The sequence below is a fragment of the Lynx rufus genome, unplaced genomic scaffold (genome assembly GCF_022079265.1).
Source record: "Lynx rufus isolate CCGP_SWC_20201006 ecotype Redwood Valley unplaced genomic scaffold, mLynRuf1.p SCAF_8, whole genome shotgun sequence".
NCBI lineage: Eukaryota > Metazoa > Chordata > Mammalia > Carnivora > Felidae > Lynx > Lynx rufus.
In genome coordinates this window covers 5016252-5035859 of record NW_025814896.1, presented here as the reverse complement: position 1 = coordinate 5035859, position 19608 = coordinate 5016252, and the positions used below count along the sequence as shown (strand labels likewise).

General features: G+C 43.6%; 1 protein-coding gene across 8 annotated transcripts in view; it reads right to left on the bottom strand.

Moving 5' to 3' along the window:
* Window positions 1-19608, bottom strand: part of LOC124504186 (putative serine/threonine-protein phosphatase 4 regulatory subunit 1-like) — an 83569-nt gene that overhangs the window by 35013 nt on the left and 28948 nt on the right. For 6 of the 8 annotated variants that reach the window (XR_006960334.1, XM_047069553.1, XM_047069559.1 and 3 more), the window contains 2 exons: window positions 7596-7702; window positions 6171-6313 (listed from right to left, as the gene is read on the bottom strand). Coding sequence is in view for 7 of the 8 variants with exons in the window: in XM_047069553.1 (XP_046925509.1) it covers window positions 6171-6313; window positions 7596-7702 (250 nt within the window). In the remaining variant the exon portion in view is untranslated. Of the gene's footprint in view, window positions 1-6170; window positions 6314-7578; window positions 7703-7822; window positions 8002-19608 lie in introns of those variants that run through there. The other 2 variants (XM_047069555.1, XM_047069558.1) reach the window with 2 other exon arrangements.

Below are 19608 nucleotides of genomic sequence, written 5' to 3'. Positions count from 1 at the left end.
CCTCGGCTTCTTGTCCACAGAAGGGCACGATGGCCTCACCCACCTCCCAGGGCAGCCATGGGGGGCACGCCCAAGGGCTCAGAACGGTGTGAGGGGGCCAGTGGCCCCCAAATGAATGCTGCTTCACTGTCACCGAAATCATATGGCTAGTCACCAAGACAGAGATAGAGGCAGTAAGGTGACCCTGGTGCACATCTGCTTGACGACGAGCTCCGGGAGGAACGGAGAACGTGGCCCGGTCGGCCCTGTGCCCCATCATGGGGGAGAGCAACGTTAAGTGGCCACGGGACATCCAAGAAAGGTTCTTCAAAAACCCGAAAGTAGTTAATGGTGACCAAGGGCGCAAAAAGATCAAGTAAAGGCAAAAAAGAAGTCACTCAAAAGATAAATAAATTGTGGAAAAAGTATGAATGCAATAGTTTCAAATAGTTAAGATGAATGACCAAGAGCTCTCTGGATCAGTGTGGCTAGACCTTAAAACGGAGGAATAAAAGCAAGGGGCAGAAGGCAAAGTACGGTCTGATGCCATTGATTTAAGGTTCTAAAGCACCTGAAACAAGGCACTCTCTTACTCGGGGCCGCTTACATGACCGGTGGGAGTCTAAGACTCTGGATGGGAGGGACACCCCAGGCTCAGGGTGGTAGTTTCCTACAAAAGGGGAGAGAGGGAGAGGAATGGCATGAGAAGGGGCACAGCACAGTTTTAACCGTATCTGTAACCTATAAAGAAAGCAATTAAATAGGTCTAAGGCAAAACTACAAAAGGCTAACATTTGTTGAGTGAGTGTGTAGGTATACGGGTATTTATCACACAGTCCTCTCGTGTCATTAAAATATTCCACAGTATTTTAAAGATCAAAACTATTTTTGAAGAAACAGAAACACTGGATTTCACAGGAAGACAGCTGAGTCCCCAGCAGGACACGTCTCCACGGGCTCTCGGGACATCGGCTGCAGTGGGTTGGGTTGCCGCCTGGCTGGGAGCCCTTGCAGGGAAGAGGCTCCGGACGCTCCTCTTTCAAGAGGCTCGGCAGTGGTCCGCTCAGGGTCAAGGCCAGGGAACAGGAGGCTGAGGGAGATGTAGGCATGATGATACTCAAAAGAGAAAAGCCAGTGCGGGAGACTGGAAAAGTAAGGCAGCTAGGAGACAAGAAGCAGGAACAAAGAGGGAAATGAAGCCATCAAATGTGAAGAGGGGTTGGGACACCCATTCCCCCGGAGACAGAAGGCGAGTAGCTCAGGACAGCTGAAGAAATGTGGCTACACTAGCGAATGGAGTCGGCTGATTCAGTTCTACAGCCCTCCACTCCAACTCTACCGGGTCCCAGGCCCTGGGCTCCGTCTCAGAGATGTATCAAATTAAGACGCGGTTCCTACAGTCAGTGCTCAGAGTCTAAAATGGTAGAGAAAATACTAGTTACAGGATCCAGAAGAGCCCGGGCAATCCCCAAACATCTACCAGATGAGCCTCAGGAAACCAAGCCCGGCATCCCAGGGTCCTTCTCCAGCTCAGCCGCGCCCCAGCACACACAACCACGTTTCTCTGCACCTCAGCTCCCTCACCTCTAAAACAAAGAGGAACTAATGAGCCCCTACTTTGCAGGGTGGTTAGGAAGGGTAAACAAGATAATCCTCGCTAATCCTGGAGCACGGTGCATCACATGGTGAGAGATCAAGAAACGGAAGCTGTTCACAGTACTGGCGACCACAGTAAGGATACCTCCCACGAGTCACTGCAAGTGCAAAGGCCAGAAAGAGTACCCGATGATGATGATGATGATGATGATGATGATGAGGAAGGCCTGGGTTGAGCTGCAGACGCTCCGGGGACCGGGGACAGGACACACCCACCCTTCTCATATGCAAAAGAATCTGGATCTGGGCCTAATTCAGATCTTACCTCCCCCTGGGGGACCGTGAGGCACTCCCACAGGGTGGGAGGGGGGATTTCTGAAAGGGCTGGCCTCAGTCACAGTGAGGCAGAGCTAGACAGGAGGAGGAGAAGAGGGGCGTCTGGAAGGAGCAAGGCTACCAGCCTGGGCAGAGTGAGGGGGAGGCACCAATTGGAGGTGCCATGGCGGGTGGGGGGCTGGCGGCCCATGGAGTCGGCTGTGCCCGAAGGCATTGCAGAGTCTGAAGGAAAACCCTTCGGGGAGATCGGACTCTGCTGCCTTTCTATGTTTGAAGGTGATAAGAACGGAGAAGAGGGGGCGCACTCAAGAGTTATATGTTTATCGTGGACAGAAAGGACACATGGCAAGGTCCAGCTGGGCGAGGGAGGCAAGAGAAGAGAGGATTTCGATGGCCCCAGGCTGCGGCTCCGGGGGACTGGCAGAAGCAGACGCGGCTTCCACTCATCGAGGGAGGGGATGAAGACTGAAGGTCTCTATTTCCTCTGTGGAGGCAAAGGCCAGGTCACCTGTTTGGTGCCAGGCAGGGCAAGGTGAAGAGGCTTGATGACAGTGGCAGAGGCCTGAAAGAGCTGCCTTGGGCGACGTGGGAGCAGCTGAGCAGGGACAAGTGAAAGGGTAGGCGGACAGTGCTGCAGTCGGCTGCGATCGAATCCATAAATGTGCGATGGCACCAATCAGTGCACCGCCCCCCCCTGCAGACTCAGCCTCCGTGATGCAGGAGGGCTGTGATGGGCAGGCAGGACCAGAGCGGCAGAGGCACTGTCAGAAGGACACAACTGGGGGGGCGGGGGGAGGGGGGAAGGGTACCAGTGGAGAGACCAGAAAGGGGGACATGAGGGAGGGGACAGCCGAGGAGGACCTCAGGGACCCGTGAAGGCTCAGCGCGGTGGCCGAGCAGGGAGGGCAGGCTGCGGTGAGGGGGTGGAAGGGCCTCTTGGGGACTTGAGCTCCGGAGACGCCAAGGCAAAAGGAGTGGCCACCGTGCGAGGGCAGTGGGTCTGGCTGTCGCAGGGCACACACAGCCGAGAGCCTGGGGTCCAAACCACCGTTCTAGCCTCTCCCCTTCTGGAACCAAACAGATGGCAGTGATCTATGACAAAGGTCAAGGAAATGTCAAGTTCTCTGACCCAGTGCAATCTCATTTTCAAGAACATATCCAAAGGTAAAAGAACAGATGCTCACTGCATCTACCTTATCAAAAAAGCTGGAAGAAAGCTAAGCATTCAACCAAAGTAAAAACAGGAAGATTATGAAGATGTACAATGTCCACTATGTGCAGATTCGCTTTCTGGGGCAGGAAATCGGTCCTACTCAGGTCTTTATCCCCAGCACAAAGCACCACGCTTGGCTCATATCGGGCACTCAGAAACCGCCGGAATAAATGAATGGATGGGGAAAACTGCATCACGTTAAGCTCAGACCTATGTGGGGGAAGACGGAAGCACCTAGACAAGAACATGTAAAAGTAATCAAAACACTGACATCAGGAGAGTGGAAACAGAAGGACTGTCTTCCTTATTGGAACACTACCTTTAATCCTGTCACAGTTAACAGCTCAAGTATTTGCTTTTTAAAAATGCTCAGAGCAAGGGAGAAATAGCAAGCCAAAATGGCAGAACTATCTGAACACAGTAATAACGAAAACCTGGCATATCATTAAAAATTATAAATACATTTAGCCTCTAGGGTGCCTGGGTGGCTCAGTTCATGAAGCATCCAACTCCTGATTTCAGCTCAGGTCACGGCCCGCGTCGGGCTCTGCACTGACAGCACGGAGCCTGCTCGGGATTCTGTCTCTCCCTCTCACTTCTCCCTCCCCTGCTCCCATTCTCTCTCTCAAAATAAATAAATAAACTTAAAAAAAAAATACATTTAGCCTTTGTGCAAATCCCAGAGTAACTGACAAATAGAAAGGCTGCGAGGCTACCTGTGGCAACAATTCTGAAGTGACAGAAAAAGTAGAAAGAACCCAAATGTCGATCAATAAACTACGCTCCATCCTCGCAGTGGAGGAGCTTGCTGCTGGAAAAAGGGATGAGGGAGCTCTGCCTAGACTGCAAAGGAGTGATCTGCAGGATACCCTGGATGGTGGGGAAAGCAAGGGACAGAGCATCAGGCATGGCCCGCCACTTTGCATCTGAGAAAGGAACAAGGAACACAAGGACGTACGCGTATCTGCTCAGAGTTACCCACTTGTGCGCACTAAAAAAAAAAAATTTTTTTTTAATGTTTATTTTTGAAAGACAGAGAGAGAGGGAGGCGGACTGCAAGCAGGGGAGAAGCAGAGAGAGGGAGACACAGAATCCGAAGCAGGCTCCAGGCTCTGAGCTGAGCTGTCGGCAGAGACCCCGACGCGGGGCTCGAACTCACGGACTGCGAGATCATGACCTCAGGTGAAGTTGGACACTTAACTGACTGAGCCACCCAGGGGCCCCCTTGTGTGTATTTTTTAAAGGTAAGAATAAATTAAAACCTAGGGGGCGCCTGGGTGGCTCAGTCTGTTGAGCATCCAACTCTTGATTTTGGCTGAGGTCACGACGTCATGGTTCGTGAGTTCAAGCTCTGCCTTGGGCTCTGTGCTGATAGCACGGAGCCTGCTTGGGATTCTCTTTCTCTGCCCCTCCCCTGCTCATGATCCATCTCTGTCTCTTTTGCTCTCTCTCAAAATAAATAAATAAACTTTTTTTTTTTTAAAGAAAAAAAGAATAAGTCAAAACGTAGAAAAAATGGCTATCTACAGAAGGAGTAGGGAACAGATGGGGGAGGTAGGGATAGAAGTCAGATTTTTCTGAATGTGCTTTGTTTTACAGTTTTGACTTGGAATCATGTACAAACATCTTAAATAATTATTATAAGTCTAAATTAAATCCCAATGTAAAAGCTAAAGCAATTCCTAAAACTAAAAAATAAATGAAGATAAATGAGCCTAATGGCAGATCAAGTTGAGAGCTTAGGCACAAAAAGGGTTAATACAAGTAACTTTGAAACACAGTCTCATTAATACTAATGTTAATACGACTGTGCGACTGTGCATCTCTAGTGGGAGACAGTCCAAAAACAAAAAGAACGGCAAAGAAACCTTAAACTATATTCAGTTATCCCACCAAACTGTTAGTAATCATACTGGCATTTTTATTTTGGATACACACACACACACACACACACACACACACACACACACACTAATGCCATTAAAAAGCAAGATGTGTACCGTGTAAAAAGACAAAAACAAAACAACAAAAAAACACAAGAGTTACAAATATAAAATCAAACAAGTAAAAGCCCTATAATCCTCAATTTAACGTGGAAATATCAATACAAACTCATGGTGGGGAATTTTGTAAAGAACAGACAAGGCTGACAAAACCCAAATGCAGTGGCCACACTGCTTTTGTGCTTCCTGATCTGATACAGCAGCAGGGCCTAAAAAGGATTCTTATCCAACAACCCAAAACTCTGAGTCTGACCAAGGCTGTAGACTTAACTAGCAGTTCGTAGGAAGTACTGGGAACAGAGGAACATTTCAAACCACACTATGGGGATGTAATCAGCCCGATCCCAAATGTGGGGAATCCTATAGTCTGATGACTTAGTTTCCTTGGAGCAGAGGAATAAAAGGGAGGATGAATTATGACAAATTAAAAGAAACTGTAAAAGGTACATCAATCAAATGTAATATATGGACCTCATGTGGATTTGATTTAAAGAGACTGCCCGCATGAAACCAGATTTCTGAGAAAAGTGAAAAATCTGAACAATGACTAGAGATTAGTGAAATATCAAAGATCTATTCATAAATTCTATCCATGTGATAATGGGATTGCTATTATGTGTTTTAAAAAGTATCTGTATTTCTCAGAGAGTAATACCAAAGCATCTACAGTAAAAATGATACGGTATCTGGGAAATGCTTTTATCTGGGTTGGATTATCTTAAGATAAATGAGAAAACACTGGTCAAATGTTAATGACAGTCGAAGCTGGGTAGAGAGTACACGGACATTCATTTTAATATTCTCTCTACTGCTGTGTGTTGGAAAATTTCCATAATAAAAAGTTAAAAAAAAAAAAAGAAGTATCTCATGATAATAAGAATGAGCGCTATCTGCCTGAACAATTGGAGGAACCGAGCACAAATAGATCTTTTGTTCTTGAGTCACTTAACTCCACAAAGCTGTTTTCTGAATTATGGCTATCAGCTACAAATATGACTAAGGAGAATTCGCTGCACAGATCTTAAGGTTACAATTTTTCACACCTGGTTGTTCGGATCCGTGAGGTACCTCACTACGATCGGTGTAAGATAGTCCGCGAGCACCCCTGGAAAATTCGATCTGTTTTCTTGTAAAAAGACGGCAATGGGAGGAATCTGTTCCATCAGGTCGGTCCGCACCGTGGGCTCTGCAGCAATAAAAAATCAGAAAAGAATCGTGTGAGAATAAGCCAAGCATCTTACAGAGTGTATGGCGATAGTTTCTAGCTTTTCTTACTAAAATACTTCATCAAGGAAATTAGACAAACGCAGTTTAAAAATCATTTCCCGTTTAGAGTATTTATGCTACAGACAGGCTTAAAAAGCTAATAAGCTATCCAGCAATATAAACACATAAAAGGAAGGGAGAATGACAACTCTATTATAACAAGCCATATATAAATCGAGGAGGGAGCAGGCAGTCTGCAACGCTGGGCCAGCGTCCAAAAGCCATTACAACTAATGGCACATATGCCAGACCTATGGGTTGTGCTTATTTAAATTCCAGCCGGAATGTATACATTATAAATAATTCTTTCATAAATGCACTCCCCCACAATCCACGCATCCCAATTATTTCTAAGGCAGAGCATTAAACAAAAGAGCGGCTCTAGCTCCAATATACCACATTAAATTTAACACAAATATATAATTGCTTCAGCACTGTAAATGGTGACTCATTTACAAAGAGAACCCATTTAAGGATTCAAAACATCCACTTGGGCCTTTTTAAAAGCATTGTGTCATATTCATCTGAATATTTTAAACTAATACAGGAGCTATATGGAATGTTTATTTTTCTATTTTCAGTGAAAATGATCAAAATCTAAAGCAGTGTAAGATTTCAGAAACTTTCTGAAGCTGTTCACTGATCGTTACAAATGGGGGGTCGGGGGGCGCAGGGCAGCTCTCGGTACTGGTAACCCCACCACTCACTCCTGCGAGCACGGGGGAGGAGGGGCGAGGAGGGACGTCTCAGTGTCTACCACCCAGCAGCGTGCTTTCCTCCCCGGAGAGCAATCATGGAGAAGTAGAGAGAGAGAGAGAGAGAGAGAGAGAAATCAAGATCAGCCTACAAAGATTACAGGTGACGGAAACTAATGACTGGGATTGTTCTAATCCAAAAGACTTCTTTTGATGTGGTCTTTCTTAGCAACCAACAGTCGGGCAAAATGCATGAAATACAAAAGGCCTTAACTGCCAGGGCAAATGGCATTCATGGCCATTAGTCATTCTAATTTTCTAAAAATAAGGATAATTTGATGCCAAATAAGACACCCATTGTTGATGACAATATCCATTCATGCTTAGACATTGCTTAAAATTTTCGATCAATACCCAGGTTTTCTTTTTAATTCACTACCGGTGGTTATACGCAATTTCTTGGAAATACACAAGTAAAAAATAAACGTACACAATCCTTATACACACCTGCGTCTTCTGACAATCTGACCACAATCTCCATGACCGTTAAGAAGTCCTCCTCATTGTTACTGAAGTCCCGGAGGATGTCATTCAGCCCTCTGGCAATAATCTGACTGTGGAGATGAGAAATGATCTATACAGTTACTTGGGCAACACTGAGTGGCGGTATGCTAATTACAGGCATTGTGTGAAGGGCAGGTAGTAAAACCAAGGAACAAAGCAAAGTCAGTGACCTCTGTCCAGAGGGAGGAGAGACGGTCAAGGAACGTCCAAAGATAGTCATTCCCATGTGGGTCACTGTCCTATAGGAACCAGACCTGTGTCCTCTGGTCTGGTGGTCACTGGAGGTTGAAACCGTCCACTTGGAACTGGAGAAAAACGACTTTCTCCTTTTTGGATTGATTCTTCAGGCCTAGATAGACTCGGAAGAGAGGCTCCATGACAGTAGGCGGGAATTCAGTGACCAATACATGCAGAAGGAAAAGGTCCCAAGAGGCATCCAACGGCCACCTCAATCTCAAATGGCCTCTACCCACTAGGTGTCAGTAGAATCCCCCTGGCTGCCCCCCGCCCCATGATGTGACAACTAAACTATGTCTCCGGACATTGCGACAGGTCTATGGGGGCAAAAATCAGCCCTGGTTGAGAACCATCTCATTAGAAGATTAAAGGTATAAGGAACCCTCTGTACTGGCTTTGCAACTCTTCTGTAAATCTAAAACTGCTGAGGGGCACCTGGGGGCCACAGTCAGTTAAGCATCCGACTCTTGATCTCAGCTCAGGTCTTGATCTCAGGGTCGTGAGTTCAAGCCCCACAATGGGCGTGGAGCCTACTTAAAATAAAATTTAAAAATTAAAAAAAATAACTAAAATTAATACTTTTATTAAAAGCCAACACCTTTGCTGGCTTTTTATTAAAAGCCAACACCTTTGCTGGCACAGATATGAGGCAACAGGAACCCACAGATACTGTTGGTAGGAATGCAAAATAGTACAGTAATTTAGAAAACGGTAGGTTCTTAAAAAGCTAAATATGCATTTATCATTCAATCCAGCAATTCATTCTTAGGTATTTGGCCAGATGAAATGAAAACTTATGTCCACATACAGACTTGTACACACATGTTCATACTGGCGCGATTCACAATAGCCACAAAGTGGACGAATCTCCATGTTCCTCGCCGAGGGAATACACACACCAGGCACCAACTGTCCATACAATGGACTAGGATGAAGCACTAAAAAGGAACAGCCTAGTGGTAATAACGGGGATAACTTCCCAACGTATTTTACTAAGGAAAAGAACCCAGAGAGAAAAGACAACACGACACACGATTCCGTTTATAAGGAATTCTAGAAAAGGCAAAATCTCCGCCTCCAGACACAAATCGCTGGTTGCCTGGTCCGCAGCGGGGAGGAAGCGAGGGACAGGGCAAAAGCAAGAACAAGGACACAAGGCGGTGATGGCAATGTTCAAATGTGCCTCTGGTTGAGGGTTGCGTGACTGTTGACACGTATCCACCTGGGTGCTTTAGGTGGGTGAATTTTATCGCATGACATATATGCCTCAGTAAAGCGGCGTTTTGTTTTGTTTTGTTTCTCAATGTGTATTTATTGTTGAGACACAGGGAGAGACAAGCACGAGCACGAGTGGGGTAGGGGCAGAGAGAGAGATAGAAACTGAAGCAGGCTGCAGGCTCTGAGCTGTCAGCACAGAGCCTGACGTGGGGCTTGAATCCACAAACCATGAGATCACGATATGAGTCGAAGTCGGACGCTTAACCAACTGAGCCACCACCCAGGCGCCCCAGCAAAGCAGTTTTAAACAAAGACATTAATACAGGGGAAAGCCAGTGTGATCAGCTGTGGCCTGGAGGCCTCTGCCCAAGATGAGGGACAGGCACTCTGGAAAGGCTTCTTGGAGCCAATGGAAAGGAGCCCCTGCCTGCCTCTGCCTGCTCCTCTGAGCCCCTCACAACCCAGGAACAGCACGCATCATTTCTGGCCGTACATCGGAATTAGCTGAAGTTGCAAACCCACCTTGATTTGCAGGAAAAGACTGGAAATGTGGAATTCAAAGAGGTAGTCGTTTGGCCCAGCACACGACAGGAAAAAAATCCATCAACTCAAGCCTGTCCTCGGAGAGACTTATACCACCCCTGGGATGAAAGGTCGAGATCTGGCAGCCAGGAGGTTTGGGAAAGTCGAAAACAGACACTATAAAGTCCCTGATTACATTTCACTGGACCACATTCAGGTTGGCCTCCCCTGGGAAATCAAGCAACTAAGATCCCCAATCTGCTTCCAGGGCCATAGAATGGATAGACAGACCTGAATCCAGCTTCGAGTGGTCGCAAGGGACCTGCCCTCTTAAGGGAGGTGAGGACAGGGGCAAGAGAGGGCCCCTGAAGCAGGGAGCGACAGTGTATCCGCCGCAGTGAATACAGAACGGGAAAGCTAGACTCCCACACGCCAGTGCTCTGGCACCAACACTTTGGAAAACTTGGCTGCTTTGGGCTGGAATGACCTGGAGAGGTCATAGTGGATGAGCGCAGTCCAGAAGCATCAGGCTCAGTCCTTCTCAGTGCCAGCTATGCTAATGAGGAGAAAGGAGAGAGAACAACTGTGCGTGATTCAGAAAGCATTAGAAAGTTCGATGAGCTCAGCCACCGGAAGCTCAGGGCGGTCCCTGGCCCGTGGGAAGCCCTCAAGCGCATCAGCCATCAGTATCACAACACAAGCAAAGAACTGCAATTAAAATGTCTACCAAAAGAGGGAAGCTTAAATAAGTTATGCTAGATCTATCCATGGGCATGCTGTATAAGCAGTTTCAAAGTTACCGATAGATATGCACTGACTTAGAAAGACGCCTGTGATACCATAAATGAAAAGATGACGTGAAGAATTTTATATACAGTATGAGCCCATTTCTTAATACAAACTATGTTTACGTATGTATGTGCAATACACGTTACTTGTATATGCATACACTCATTTAGGGAAAAGTCTGGAAGCATATATTACCTTAGACTGTAGTGGAGGGGGAGGGAGACTCCCTGTTTCAGAGAACTCCTGAAATTGCTAAATGCTTCAAGAATGTGTTATTTTTGTGAATTTTTTGAAATATAAAGTGGATGACTCAATTTTACTCAGCAATGTTCCCCGGAACTCTTAGCATGGAAGTAACCTCTTGTGTCTTCGTCCCTTCCTTCTCTCACCCACTGGTGCGGTCACTGTCGTGAGTCTGTGAGTTAGCCCAATTACCCAGCCCCAGACGCAGGGCCAAGAGATGCCCGTGTTCCAGGGCCTGCCCTGAGGGGCACAGCTCCCACCGGGATGTAGGCAAGCAAATGAACGAGGATGGACAGTGACAAGACCCTCAAGAGAGGGGAGGAGAACACAGGGGAGTGAGCCAGGGAGCTCAGGGTAAAGATGTGCAGGAGGAAGGCAGGAGGACACGGAGGGGGAGGACATGGGACCCAGACACAGACCGATCACACAAGGACTTTAAAATAAGCATGATTATCATGCGGAAGGGCTGGGGTGCCTGGGGTGGGGCGGGGGGGGCTCCGTCGGTTAAACGCCAGACTTCGGCTCAGGTCACGATCTCACGGTTCGTGGGTTTGAGCCCCACGTCGGGCTCTGTGCTGACGGCTCAGAGCCTGGATGGAGGCTGCTTCGGATTCTGTGTCTCCCTCTCTCTCTGCCCCTCCCCTGCTCATGCTCTGTCTCTTTCTGTCTCTCTCTCTCAAAAATAAGCAAACATTAAACAAAAATTAAAAAAAAAAAACACACGGAAGGGCTGCTGGAAAGGCTGGACGTGCTCGGACAGTGAAGGATACAGGAACTCTGCATGCTCTGCTTGATTTTTCTTGAAATCCAAAACTACGCTCAAAATTAAAATTTATTAACTAAATGGAAGCAAAATAAAGACTGTTTCAGATAAAAGCTTGTGAGAATTCACGGGCAGCAGTCTTAGACTAACAAGAATCGAAAAGGAGGTTCTTGCGGCCAAAGGATGCCGAGTGAGAATGGGCATTTCACAAAAAGAAATGAAAAGCACGAAAACGGCCTAAATGATGGCAAATATCAAAAAAGTATGTTCCTCATTTTCATTGCTTTAGAAGATGGTTGGATATCTCCAGGAAATAAAGTAGCAAGGTACGGTGGGTGGGATGCATGATGGCGTGCACTACAGAAAAACAAGAGCACCAAAGGTGGGAAGAGGCAACGGCAGCCCCCGCGAGCATAGTCTGTACTCTCAGGACGTGCTCACGCAGGACCTTGCACCGTATGCACAGTGGCATCATTTCATTGGAATACATGTTGTAATAAGTCAGCGAAGTACATTATACTCCCCAGAACAACCAACACAAATTTATTAAAGGAAGCGTAACTAATAAGCCGATAGTGAAGATAAACTGGAATCGTAAAAATGGAAGCAAAAAAAGTCCAAAGAAATGATTCTTCTATTTCAAATATGAAATACAAATTGTTTATGTTCACACACCCCCTCTCGGAAAGCAGCAGCAAAGGAGAAAAACAGCAAGACGAGTGGAGTCGATAGAAAACGAAAAGGGGGCATCTGGGTGGCTCAGTCAGTTAAGCGTCCGACTTTGGCTCAGGTCATGATCTCGTGGTTCATGGGTTCGAGCCCCACGTCGGGCTCTGTGCCGACAGCTCGCGGAGCCTGGAGCCTGCTTTGGAATCTGCGACTCCCCCCCCACACCCCGCCCCCTCCCCAGCTTATGCTCTGTCTCTGTCTCTCAAAAAATAAACAAACGTTAAAAAATTTTTTTTAAAAAGAAAACGAAAAGATGGGGCGCCTGGGTGGCGCAGTCGGTTAAGCGTCCGACTTCAGCCAGGTCACGATCTCGCGGTCCGTGAGTTCGAACCCCGCGTCAGGCTCTGGGCTGATGGCTCAGAGCCTGGAGCCTGTTTCCGATTCTGTGTCTCCCTCTCTCTCTGCCCCTCCCCCGTTCATGCTCTGTCTCTCTCTGTCCCAAAGATAAATAAACGTTGAAAAAAAAAAATTTAATAAAAAAAAAATAAAAAAATTAAAAATAAAATAAACCAACCAAACCCTATCAATCGTCACTTCAAATGTGTATGACCTAAACATTCATATTAAAAGGCAGAGATTATTAAATTGGGTAAAAAAGCAAGACCCAACTATATGCCTTCTATAATAACTACACATCCAAATATAAGACATGAATAGGTTAAAAATAAACATACGAACAGAAATATATCATCCAATCAGTAATCAAAGGAAAGTGCATATGTTAAATTCAGGGAGTAAGGTTCCGAGAAAGGAACATTTACTAGGGACAAAGAGAGGTATTACACAGAGATAGATCAATCTATTCAAGAAAACAGAACACTACTAAATGTGTATGCACCCAAGCACAGAGGTTCAAAATACACCAAAGAAGCTGTTAGAATTGAAAAACAGACAAATCCATAATCACAGCTGCAGATTCCAACACCCCTCTCTCAGTAACTGACAGAACAAGCAGACGGAAAATAAGTAAGAACACAGAAGACCTGGACAGTGTTTTCAGCCAACTTGCCCTAACTGACGTTTCTAAGATACTGTACCCCAAAATACTGGGATGCACATTCCCTTCAAGTGTACGTGGAACTTTCACCACCTAAAGCAGTTTCAGAAACGTTAAAGGAAGAGAAATAATACAAAGTGAGTTCTCTGACCACAGAAGACTTAAACTAAGAATGCAATTAACAGAAAGATACCTGGAAAATCTTCAAATATTCGGAAATTAAACAATGTACTTCTAAATAACTCATTGGTCAAAGGAGAAATCATTGTAGACATCAAAAATACTTGACAGCAAAAAGCAATAAAAATATTACTATCAGAATTTGAGGATGCAGCTAATCTAACACTTAAGTACTTCCAGTACCTAATAGCAACCTGACAATGTTATTTTAAAAAAGGCCAGGGGGTGTCTGGGTGGCTCAGTGGGGTAAGCGTCCAACTCCTGATTTCCGCTCAGGTCATGATCTCAGGTTCATGAGTTCAAGTCCCACGTTGGGCTCCGTGATGACAGTGAGGAACCTGCTTAGGATCCTCTCTCCCTCCCTCCTTCTCTGCTCCTTCCCCTACCTCAAAATAAGTAAATAAACTCAAAAAAAAAAAAAAAGGCCAAAAACATAGCTAAACATACCTCACAAGAAAAAGAACAGCAACAAAACTCCCTCAAAAAAGAAAATAATATGAATTCGAGGAGAAATTATTGAACTAGAAAATAAACACACAATAGGGAATATCAAAGCCAAAACTTGATTCTTCAACATAACTAATATACTTGATAATCCCCTGGTAAGAATTATCCAGGGGGAAAAGAAAGAAAAGGCAATAATAACAAATAACAGAATGGAAAATGGGGCCATACTACAGATTTCACAGACAATAAAAAGAAAATTACCATTTTCTAACACAGAATGAGATAATAGATCTAAGCAATGATTATTTGTGACCACTAAAGTCATGAGAAGAAAGGCTGGTGGGGAATTTTATAATGAAAGAATCCAACACCTGCACCCACTGCTCGACGTGAACATCTCCAAAAGTGGAACACCTGGACATTGTTTCGGGATGTTCTGTAACGAGAAATATACAAAACAACACAAGAAGTATTGTTTAAAAAAAAAAAAATTGAAGCAAAATCTAATCAAGTCTCCAAGTGTAATTTTTGGTTCACAGAAAACACAAAGAACAAAGGAATATGTTAAATTACACCATGAGAATAATGACCACCAAACCCAGAATGTGGAAAATTCTACAAGACTAATGACCCCTTCAACAAATAGATGATGTAGGGAAAAGATGAGAGGGAGAATCAATTAGAGATTAAAAGGGATTCAAGATCAAAAGGAAAAAAAAAAACTGCAAACCAAAAAAGACTTAAGAGACACATCTACCTAATGAAATGTGTGGACCTTATTTGGATCATGATTCAAACAAATCAACCATAAAAAGGCATTTCTGAGACAGGGAAAATTTAACATAGATTGGTAGGCTGAAGGCATTCTTGTTAATTGGGTTGAGTGCGATAATGATACTGCAGTTGGATTTAAGTCTTTAACTGGATAAAATGAAATGTCTTGAATTTCTTTGAAAATACACCAGCAAAAAAAAAAAAAAAAAAAAAGCACAAAACTTCCACAGAGAAAATGACCAGATTTTTATCGGGACATTCAAGAAAACCTACATAAAGAGAAAGATATACCATGTTTATGGATTGGAAGTCTAAATATTGTAAAGAGGACAATACTCCCCAAACTGATATATCCATTCAATGCAAACTCAAGCAAAATCCCAAGAAGTGTTTTGTTTTATTAGAATCTGATGAGCTGATTTTGAAATTTATATGAAAATGCGAAGGACCAAATCATGTCAGAGAAGAAAAACAAAGTGGCAAGTCTTGCTCAATCAAGTATCAAGACCCACTACTAATCTACAGTAATCAAGACAGTGTGGTACTGGCTGAGGGGGAGACTGCTGGAAGAAGAGACAGCCCAATCACAGACTGGATTATAACGGAGGTGGCACCCCAGCGCAATGGGGACAAACCTATTTTTGCAAAGTGGTATTGTCATAATTAGGAAAATGAAACTGGACCCCTTGTTCATACAAGGAACAAAAATTACTTTCAGACGGATTGCAGACCCAAATGTGAAAGAAAAAAAAAAAACTTTAAAGCAATATAAAACATTCTGTTATGATCTTGGGGTAAAGGAAGACATTTTAAGGAAGCTTCAAAATGCACTAAGGCTAAAAGAAAATGTTGATAAATTTACATCAAAATGAATAGCTTCTGGTCACCAAAAGAACACCATAAAGACAGCTGAAACACAAGCCACAAGATGAGGAAAGATGTTTGCTGTACATAACTGACCAAGGTTTGAAATCCAGAATATATAAAGAGGTCCTACAAGTCAATAATAAAAAGAGAGATTGGGAATGCAAACAGGTGCAGCCACTCTGGAAAACAGTATGGAGGTTCCTCAAAAAATTAAAAACAGAACTACCCTACGACCCAGCAATTGCACTACTAGGTATTTATCCGAGGGATACAGGGGTGCCATTTCGAAGGGGCACATGCACCCCCATGTTTACAGCAGCACTACCAACAATACCCAAAGTATGGAAAGAGCCCAAATGTCCATTGATGGATGAATGGATAGAGAAGATGTGGTATATATACAATGGAGTATTACTCGGCAATCAGAAAGAATGAAATCTTGCCATTCGCAACTACGTGGATGGAACTGGAGGGTATTATGCTAAGCAAAATTAGTCAGTCAGAGAAAGACAAATATCCTAGCCCTTCACTCATATGAGGACTTATGGAGAACAAACTGAGGGTTGCTGGAGGGGTTGTGGGCGGGGGGGATGGGCTAAATGGGGAAGGGGCACTAAAGAATCTACTGAAATCATTGTTGTACTAGATGCTAACTAACTTGGATGTAAATTAAAAAAATAAATTAAATTAAAATTAAAAATAATAATAATAATAGTAATAAAAAGAGAGATAATCTATCTTCCTCACCAAAGAAAGATTTCAGCAGGCACTTCACAAAAAAGAAATACAGATGTCCAACACACATATTAAAAGGTGTTTGGACTCATAAATAAATAAGATGTAAATTAAAATCACAAAGCAATACTGTCATATCTACCAGCACACTACCAGACTGGCTAATATCTTAAAATCTGACAATACCTACTGGCAGATAAAATGTGGGGCAAAGGTGGGAATACACACTGATGCAACCACTTTGGAAAACTGGCACTATCTCCTAAAGCAGAAGACAAGCATGTCTCATCACTTAGGAGTTCTTGCCAGGCTGTACGTCTTACAGAGATGTGTGCTAATTTGCACCCGTCTACATATATTAGATTGTTTACGGCAAAATTGTTCAGAAGAGTGAGAAAACCTGGGGCACCTGGGTGGCTGAGTCGGTTGAGCGTCCGACTTCGGCTCAGGTCATGATCCCGCAGTTCGTGGGTTCGAGCCCCGCGTCGGGCTCTGTGCTGACAGCTCAGAACCTGGAGCCTGCTTTGGATTGTCTCCCTCCCTCCCCCCTCCCCTCCATTTGTGCTCTGTCTCTGTCTCTCTCTCAAAAATAAATAGGAAGAAAACTTGTACTCTAACAGTGGATGGATAAGATGTCAGTACGGTATATTCAAACAGCACACTGTTATAAAATCAACAAACTCAAAACGACATGCAAAACCACAAAGTGACATATCCTATATGATTTCCCACATCTCAAGTTCAGAAACAACAAAATTAACTTGTTCTATTTGGAAGCAGATACTTAGGTGCTAAGACCGGAAACAAAATGAAGGATGTAATGAACATAAACATCGAAAGGTGGCCACCGCATGGCAGGGAGGGAGTGGTGGTCAGGAGGGTAGGGAGGACACGCATCTGGGATGACCTCAGTCATGGCCACATGGGCATTTACTTCATAAACACTCCTTGGGTTTTTCATACACGTTTTATCCAATTATCTGCAAGTGCTATATTTCATAACAAAAGAAGTTTTCAAGAAAGTTGGAAAAAGATTAAAGGAGAAAAGGCATCTCAACAGATATAAAAGAAGCATTATATAAAATGCAGACCTCATTGAGGATTTTTTAAAAAACTCTTAGTAAGTTTATTCTATATAACAAATCACCTGTACTCTTCAAAACTGTCAAGAGTATCACGAGAGGCGAAGAAAGGCTGAGAAACTGTTAGAGATTGAATGAGCCTGAAGAAACATGACAATCAAATACAATACACGATGCTGGGTTGGATTCTAGACCTGAAAACCAACCAAACAGACAAAAACCCTGATTTAAAGGACACTCTTAGGACCACTAGAAAATTTGATTAAAATCTAGATATTAGGTAACAGTATTGTATCAAAGTTGAATTTCCTGAGTTGGATCACTATTCTGTGATTATATACGTGAACAGTGAATGTCCTTGTTAGAAAAAAAAGCACACGGAAGTCATTAAAGAGAAAGCAACATGATGGGCACATTTACTCTCAAAATGGCTTTGAAAAACCGTGAAAATAAAGACAGACTGAATGTTAAAACAAACTTGATGAATCTGAGTAAAAAACAGACAGGAATTCTTTACATTACTCTTAAAACTTTTCTGTAAGTCTGAAATTATTTTTATTTTTATATTTTTTAACATTTTTTTAATATTTATTTTTGAGAGAGAGAGTGAGCGTGATGAGGGGAAGGGCAGAGAGAGGAGACACAGAATCGGAAGCAGGTTCCAGGCTCTGAGCTGTCAGCACAGAGCCCAAGATGGGTCTTGAACCCACAAACCGTGAGATCATGACCTGAGCTGAAGTCGGACGCTTAATCGACTAAGCCACCAAGGTGCCCCTGAAATTATTTTTAGAAGTTTAAAAACAGGAGCACCTGATGGGCTCAGTCAGTAGAGCATGAGACTCTTCATCTCAGGGTTGTGAGTTCAAGCCCCACGTTAAGTGCAGAGATTCTTATAAAACTTTTAAAAAATTGGTTTTCAGGGGCGCCTGGGTGGCACAGTCGGTTAAGCGTCCGACTTCAGCCAGGTCACGATCTCGCGGTCCGTGGGTTCGAGCCCCACGTCCGGCTCTGGGTTGATGGCTCGGAGCCTGGAGCCTGTTTCCAATTCTGTGTCTCCCTCTCTCTCTGCCCCTCCCCCGTTCATGCTCTGTCTCTCTCTGTCCCAAAAATAAATAAAAAACGTTGAAAAAAAAATTTAAAAAAAAAATTGGTTTTCATTTAAAAAGAAAAAAGTTGAAACATAATCTCTTAGCAAATAAGAAATACACATTTTCTTTTTTTCTTTTAACATTTATTTATTTTTGAGAGAGAGAGAGAGACAGGGTGCGAGCAGGAAAGGGGCAGAGAGACAGGGAGACACAGTATCCAAAGCAGGCTCCATGGTTCCGAGCTGTCGGCACAGAGCCCGACGCGGGGCTCGAACTCACGAACCGTGAGATCATGACCTGAGCCGAAGTCAGATGCTTAACTGACCGAGCCACCTAGGCACCCCAGAAATATACATTTTCTTAAGCTGATAAGATGTAGCTACTAAAAATATAAAACAAGATAGGAAAGGAAGAAATAAAACTATCATTTTTCACAGACAACATCATTGTAGTATGTAGAAAACCCAAAGAACCCCCAGGGAAGTTATTAAAATTAATAAGTAAACATAGCATAATCAATGGAGACAAAATCAAAATATAAAAATGAATTCCATTTTCATATTATCAACAACCATTAGAATATAAAAATTTTAAGAAATGATACAATTTACATTCATATAAAAGATCAAATACCTAAAACTAAATGGAAACGATACAGATCTCTACAACAACGGAAAACCATGTATCATAGTTTTAGTTATTTATGTGTATGTACACACAGAAATTTAAGAAAATCTTCAAAAAAATGGAAGGATCAGAACACTAAATATAGTGCAAAGGTGTCAATTCTTTACAAATTGACTTATAGATGCAACGCAATTCCGATGAAAATCCCAGCGGGTTTTTTTCTAGAAATTGATGAACTGGTGCTAAAATGCATTTGGAAATGCAAAAAGTCCAGAACAGCCAAGACCATTTTAAGAACAAAGTGGGAGGACTTTCTTTACTTTATACCAAGATTGTGATGATAAAAATTGCAGAAATGAAGACAGTGGGGTCCCAGCGCAATGACAGACAAATAGACCAAAGGGAGCAGACTAGAAAGTCCAGATATGAACACTTGATTTAAGACAAAGGTGGCAAAGCAAAGCATAGATAAAAGGCAGTATTTTCAATAAACGGCACTGGGTCAATCGGATACCATATGGAAGGAAATGAAACTTGACGCCTACCTCACATCATACACAAAGAAAGCAATTCCAGGTGGACTGCAGTTCCAAACGTGAAAGGTAAAACAATAAAACATCAAGAAGACAATATAAGGAAATATCTTGATGGCCTTGGG